The sequence below is a fragment of the Anopheles aquasalis genome, chromosome 3 (assembly GCF_943734665.1).
Source record: "Anopheles aquasalis chromosome 3, idAnoAquaMG_Q_19, whole genome shotgun sequence".
Taxonomy (NCBI): Eukaryota; Metazoa; Arthropoda; class Insecta; order Diptera; family Culicidae; genus Anopheles; species Anopheles aquasalis.
In genome coordinates, this window is record NC_064878.1 from 22704096 (window position 1) to 22711595 (window position 7500).

Here is a 7500-nt window from a genome sequence, read left to right on the forward strand (position 1 = left end):
AAAACATTACTTTTACTCTGGAATTTCCTTACTCTACTTCTGTGGTTTAAAACGCTAAATCATGCCCCCGGCATTAACTGCTTCACATGGCCGGCCCTTGGTACAGCTTCATTATTTTCCAAAGCAAACACTCGAGAAACATAGGCCCGGTGCAAGGGTCGTTCGCAGGTCCGACAGTCACCGACGATAGTAGATCGTGGGCGTCGTGAAACGGTCGGTTGAATCTCACTCCCGACGGCGCAATACCGTTGATCGTACCGAAGTACACCTGCAGCACGTTCGATGTTAGGCGACCCCCGGTGACCGTATCCTGGTGTCGTTGGAACCATTTCTTTACACAAAACTGTTCCGTTATGCTACAAAAAGCAAGTGGAATGAAATGAAATCAATTAGGACATCAAGGAAGGGAGGTGAGATTGCGCTTCCACGGATCATACCTGTCGTAGGTCAGTATGGCATCCCCGTTTTCCAGGATCGTCAGCAGCCGTTGCAGGTTTTTGGTGGCACTCTCGAACAGTTCACTAAAGTGTCGCCATAGGCCCATCAGCGAACCGACCGTCCGGTACTTGGAGCGCAGCGTTTGTTCCGTCGTTTCCATCGTCAATCGCATAAACTCCACGTGTAGCAGATAGCGCATCGGTGAGAGCCTCACTGCTTCGAATGCATCCGTCGTTTCCAACTGAATGCGTTCGATATAGCGATCCTCTTCCCTTGCTACTCTCGCCCGTGTCGTTCTCCGTGTACTCCCAGACTGTTCGCTGTGAACCGGTTGTAATTGCACTGAAACGTGGAAGCTCGGGATCGTACGGTGCCGGAACATGAGATGATCAAACAGCGCTTCCTCGGAAAGATCGAGACACCAACCGGAGCCCTCGTGTTCGGTGGCTATTTTATTCGCGACCAGCACGGTAACGTGTGGCACTCGCGGCAGATGGGCTCCGGCAGGTGGACTATCATCGACGGGTGGTTGCTCCTGGAGACACCTGACAATGATAAAATCGTCGTTAAGTACAAAAGACCATAGAACCAACCAGGAGAGAAAGCTTCACAACTTACCTTCGTAAATTCTCGTACAAAAACACCACATTCGGTATTTCCGGAAACGTGGAACCACCGGATAGTCGCCATGAGTGGACTTGTTCTCCTTCATCCGCATTACCTTCCTCGGAGCTTTCCTCTCGCTCTTTCCCTTTTGCCATAGCCGTTTCCAGGATCGAGGACAAATCCTGCTGGAGATCACCGATTTGCCAGCACAGTTCTTCGAACCGTTGCTCAAAGGCGGCAGCGGAAAGTTGACTGGAGGATGTTTTCGGCACGCTACTGGCGAACTGCTTCTCAAACAGTTGCCATTCCCTTTCGTTGGCTTTCCGGCGTCGTTCCAGTTGCCGCCTAAGGCGACACAGACAATCACTGTCCGAACCGCAGCAAGGATGTTTCGTTTTCGGGGGCAACTTTGCCATCAGTTCCTCCATAAATTCGTCCGCGATCGTGGAATCAAGAACGCCAGTCTCTGATGCGCTGGATCGTCGAGATCGTCGTTGCGCTACCGTTAAGTTGGCCATCGGACCCGTAACGGAATCGTCGCTTATGGTGATGCAATCAGCGACCTGAGGGTTCTCAACCTGACCGCATGACTGTTCCTCCAGCGCCTCCACCTGTTCCGGTTGCTCATGCTCCTCCTCCTCATCCACCTCCTCATACCATTCGTTCAGGGTCAGGTTGGCAAAATCCCGATAGTAGGACACATCATTGAGTGGTTTGAAAAAGCGCTTAACGGACGACGAATCATCGTGGGTTGCATTCTCTTGTTGGTCCTCGTGTCGTGTGTTCTGAGCGGAAATCCGTTGCTCCTCGGTGAAGGAAGGCAGCTGAGATTCATCATCGAGCAGATCTTCGTCATCGTCGATCAAGAACACACTCGGATCGTTGATCACTGATCGGCGTCCATCAGCGATCAAGGCGAATGCTCCAGAGCTTGGGATCGGTTCATCCTCCGGTGGATTATGCTGCTCCAGTGCCGCTTCCACTTCGTTACTCTCCCCTACGCTCGCGTCCAATGGCTGCATCACTGGCATCGTGTTAGCGTGTAGCGATGCAGGCGAGTTGGAAACTCGTTTCTTCTTCATGAGCGGCCCTTGCGGTGTCAATGGCTGAAGGTCCTCCACCTGTTGTTGTTGCTGCTGCTGCTGCTGCTGCTGCTGACCGAGCGTTACGTGCAGTGGATCTCGTGCTAAACCGTCAACCGTTGACGACGAGGAGCGCACGTTTGCATGGACACGCTTGCTGGTGGCCACACCGGTACGCTCCAGCTGTTCCACGTCGACGAACTTCATCGATTGTAGTAGATGACGGGATTTCGTTAGCGATAGTGGATCGTTGGCCAGTTCATCTTCTGCATCGTGGAACTCGTCATCACTTGCCGTGTCCGCAATCGTCACCGGTGCAACCATTACGCTCTGCAGTGGTTCCGGTTCCATCGTTGTGCTACCATGGCGAATAATCGAACGAACGGAAGCGCAGTTTTCCTCTGTTGCCGTCAGATGCTTGGCCGTTATGTCCCGCATGCTCATGTAATGGCCCGACATATTATCAATGTGAGGTGGTTCCGTAGGTAGTAACGATTGCGAGATGGAAATATTGATCGATTCCTGGTAGATGCTTGCCGCACGTGTCCTATCTGGCGCGTGGTGCAGCTGTTGGTCTTCCACGTGCGCTATTCCATCCATGATTTGCGGATAGTCAATCGATGACTTGTCCATCCCTATTGTTGTACTACGACTCGGCATGGCGTAGGGTACACCGATCGAATCGCTGAATCCTTCTCTTCCACGTATCATCTTTGCTGATGGTGCACAACGCATTACACAGTCCTCGGTCGTTTCGCGGACCAGTTTAGGGAAGACAAACGATTCTTCCTCCTTGATGCGACCTTCCGCCATTACAAGCTCCGCTGTATCCTCAATGTCCATATCCTGTGCGAGCAGTATCGTCTGCCTGGGGCGCCACAAAGATTCGCGTTTCACTGAGACAGGCGTTTTGTGTGCAACCTGCTGCTGGTGCGGTTGTTGAATAACTGGGCATTGATCTATCGGTTTATCAGGAAGATACTGTGTTAGTGGTGTCCTGTTAGCGCCAGCATCACCGATGCCAACAACTGGTGAATTATCGTCATGCGAAAACGTCGTCTCCATGGGCGCGAGATGGAATTTGGTTTGACGATTAGCCAGGGGTTGGCGATTTTCCGCTATATCCATCCGTGAGCTACGATGTTGCTTATCCGAACATTTGCTCTCTGCTGCACTCAGTGTCATTTCCATTGCATCGTCGGCGGGATAGATCGTTTCACGTTTTCTTTGAGGTTGAAAGTTTGGTGATTCACTCAAGATGCCTTCTGGTGTGCCATTCCGCTCGATACGACGAATCGGCAGCAGGGCGACTGTTTCCTCCATACAGACACTACTTTTCCGCTGTTGCGATGTCAACGAAGATAATCGTTTAGCTGATCCCGCTGCCTCATTCTCCAGCCTTGAGAGAGTCGTGCCGTGATGGACAATCGGCATAACGCTCGTCTCTTCTTCCATTGCGCGCGCGTCGTAGATAGTTTGGCGATGGCGCTTGGAGTGCATGAGGACGATCGGTTCATCCTGTTCATAAGCTGTACATTCTTCCGAAGTCAATTGCTTTGTAGAAACACGATAACCAGGCGACACAACGCCCGTTTCCTCACGCATCGCGTGCACATCGTAGATTGTTTGGCGATCAGCTAGGCAATCACGTTTCGATATCTCGACGATCGGATCCTTATCCACCATTGCCAAAGGATGATATGAGCGCGTTTCCTCCTCCATTGCAACCACCTCGCACATAGTTTGGCGCTGTTTGGAGCGATCTTCCTTGGACTTCACCAGAACGATCGGTTCTGTACATTCTTCCGATGCAAATATTTTTGTAGAAGTACGATAACCAGTCGCTACGACGTCCGCTTCCTCCCGCATCGCGTTCGTATCATAAATTGTTTGGCGATCGGCCGAGCGATCGCGTGTGGATTTCGACATTTCGACGATCGGTTCTTCATCATTAAGCTCCTCGGCTCTCTTCGCCATTGACAAAGGTTGATATGAGCTCGTTTCCTCCTCCATTGCAACCGCCTCGCACATTGTTTGACGCTGTTTGGCGCGATCTTCTTTGGAGTTCACCAGGACGATCGGTTCGCCAGGGGAAAGCTCCCTGGTTTCTGCTATCTTTGAAGAACCTTGAAAAGCACTTGCCATGATGTTCGCTTCCCTCTCCATGGCATGAGCCTCATATGTTGTTTGACTATTTATGGCGCAATCAGCTTTGTAATCCATCTGTACTGCTTCGGCCAGTTGATCAACGGTAGTTGGCACGATGGAATCCTCCATAATTTGAGCAGCATCGTCGATAAAATGCACCGTGACCCGATTTGGTTTGGTATTCAAAGGCTCATGCGGCTGAACAGCACGCAGGTCATCATCGTCCGTTAGTAGCGAGATTCCTTCCATATCCTCGACCGGTGTCTGACGAACGATCTTTTGTAGAATGGATTTACGTAGCATCGATCGAGTCGCCTGTCGCGTAGCTGGTTCCTTTGGGCTCTCAATGGCGCTGGATGCAATGGATGGCAACGTTTGTTCCATATCTTGTGGTTGGTAGATCGAGTACCGCGATCGCTGACTGTCAGTGGTTGAATGAGGAGCGGATACAACCGAATTGTGCATAGCGTTAAGCGTCGATCGTTCATCTGCCTTTTTAGTCACCAGATTCGGATCCACTAATCCCCTGGTTGACATGTCCATCGGTGATCCTGGAACCGATGATAGTACAGGGCTGTTCGTTGCTAGCTGCTTAGCACCAGCGTCCCGATTCTCTTCGATGGTCTGCATATATTGAGTGGCGATAAGCACTTGATCGGCCCTTGTGACCTCCATCGCCTCAATCTGGTAAGTCGTTGGTCTCGCGTGATAGTTTTGCTCTTTGTTCGAACGATCAACTCCATGCGCCATTTGTTCCCTCTCTACGATCACCGTTTGATCCATAGCGATTGACTGGTACGCAGAAATGCCGGATTTCGACTTGCCATGCCCCTGCTGACTGACGTCCGTGTCGCGTTCCATGGCCCCACATCGTCGCTCCTCTTCATCCATTTGCGTTGCTAAATGATCTTTGCGCTGCATTACGGGATGCTGTGGTGCATAAACCTCCGAGAGACGCATACACTCTTCCATCGTCATGGTCGTTGGGCGCGATCGGTTATCAGCATTGGCATCGCATGGTTCGGCCGGGCCATGTTTTGTGGTGCGCCTCGCAACCGTCAGATCTATTGCGTGGGTTCCACTTTCGGCGTCCAGATTTTCACCGTAAAATCCACAGGTTATCGATGAAACACGTGGCTCCGGGCTATCCAAGACCATACTGTCATAGTTTAGGATCGTTTGGCGAGAGTTTTTCGATAAGGTTGTTGTACATTGCGACATGATGGTAGCTCCAGGATCTGCATCTTGCACCATTGGTTCGTTCGGGTAGAGAGTGTTTCTTCCTCTCACTGTAACAGGGCTTGTTTCGAGCATGGTCATGCGATCGTGTTTTGTCATACGCTTAAGATCTCTTGATTCGCCTGCCAGTTTCTCGACGATCGATTCGTCCATCGGTTGTTGTACATGGACTGTGCGACGATTGGTAGGAAGGACCGAGGAATCCATCGGTAGAGCCTTGGTTTTGGTTAATGAAGGTGAATCGTTGCCTAGTTCCATCGTCTTCTGATGCACGACGGTCGCACGCTGGACGCACCTACCCGATGGTGGTTGTCCTTCATCGTCGTCGATCATATCGTGCGTTTCATAGACGGTCGCTCGGTATGAACGGGACGATGGCTCCTTAGTGACGGTTTCCATCGAAATGGGAGCAAGAATGGTTTGCTTCGGTTTGACACCGCTTGCTTCGTACGCCCGAGTTTCATCCATCTCTGTTGGCGTGTGCAGGGTTTGACGGGTAATAGTGCTACGTTCGGTCGGACCATCCTCGAGGAGGGTTGTTTTCAGTGGTTCAGCTTTCGGGGCAGTCTCAAACAGGGTAGGCGGGAGCGTTGGACGAAAAATTTTCGGTCGTTCCACATTCACTGCTTCCGGAGAGTTCAGTGAGAGTCCCAAGCTCATCGATGATATTTTAAAATTATTTTTAGTGCCCCGGGACACTGAGGCAGATTTGTTCGTCACCGACTGCTGGGCATCTTCGAATGATAGGGATAAATTACCACCGAACGTTGTGCTAGGTGCCACGGATGTTCTCTCCATCGATTCAGTTTCATTCAACTGACGCCCTGGCGGTGGATTGCTAGCATTCGCCATTGGTGCAGGCACTTCAATTGATTCCAAATGTTCCTCCTCGTCCTGGCTAACATCCTGCTGGCGGTTTTGGGACGGCAAGAAGGAAGGTCGTGCGCGGGCAAGTGCATTCGTTGGTAGCTTCACATCCGTCACAGTAGCCGATTCGTCCAACTCCATGTTGGTGGGAACGGTAAGCGTCAGATTCGCACCGGCTTTCAGCAGCTTATCGACCGTATTCGTGATTGCGATCGTATTGTCGAAATCGGAGCTCATATCCGTCAATCCTTCGTTGGATGGTCGCCATGCGCTCAACTGAAACATGGCCTGAGGATGAGAGTTCCACGTTTCCGAACCATCGCACAGCATGCTTCGTTTGTAACTGCGATTGGTGGATTCTTCGCGCGCAGCAGGCTGCGCCTGCTCACGGGGCACATCGTTGATTTGCACTGTTACGCCTTGCTTCGGATTGTAATACATCACCTTGCGGGGTGATCTACTGGTAGCCGACACCGTGACGGTCGGCTTCAGCGGACTAACGTCCATTGCTAAGACCTCGCCTGAGGAACGCCGTCTCGACGCCGCCGAGGATGTGGGCAGATGAGTCGGCTCCATCAGTAGCCGCTCGGTCATGTTGAGGCTCTGCGAACAGTTCAGCATCGATTCGCTGCGCATTCGGCGCTTCTCGTCGTCGGCAATCGTAATGGAAAGATCCCAACTGTTGCTGGCCGATGCGCTGTTTTCGTCCAGCGCAGGCTCCATACGGGTGGCAGGAACGAGGGTAACATTCTCTTTGTTTTCCTCCTGTAACAGCAGCGTTTCCGGATGATTGCTGGTGCTGCTGCTGGTGTTGCTGGGGTTTCCGTGGGGCGTATGCGTATCATCACAAACGACTTGCGGGGATGTGCCATCGGCGGACACTTCGTACGAGTTTCCCCAAATAGTTTCCGTATTTTCACCGATCGTAAATTCTCTGGAATGGAATGGATCAGACAAACATCAATCAAACTGCTACCACAATCCGCGCGCAACGCAACGCACGCAAACCACGTACTTGATGGACATTTTGCGATGGAAACCGATCTTTTTAGAGCCTTTGTAGGCATTTGCAGTGGTGCCCGCCGCTGGGTTGGCTTGTTCGTTGTGGAATTGTTTCTTC

General features: G+C 51.6%; 1 protein-coding gene across 1 annotated transcript in view; it reads right to left on the reverse strand.

Annotated features, from left to right (window-relative positions):
- Window positions 1-23: 23 nt before the first annotated feature.
- The window catches only part of LOC126574335 (uncharacterized), a 7709-nt gene continuing 232 nt past the window's right edge, over window positions 24-7500 (reverse strand). Inside the window, exons 2-5 of the mRNA XM_050234476.1 lie at window positions 7396-7500; window positions 1057-7314; window positions 438-983; window positions 24-356 (exon numbers count right to left, since the gene is read on the reverse strand). The exon at window positions 7396-7500 is cut by the window's right edge and continues 5 nt beyond it. Coding sequence (XP_050090433.1) covers window positions 83-356; window positions 438-983; window positions 1057-7314; window positions 7396-7500 — 7183 coding nt within the window. The 3' untranslated portion in view covers window positions 24-82. The remainder of the gene's footprint in view (window positions 357-437; window positions 984-1056; window positions 7315-7395) is intronic.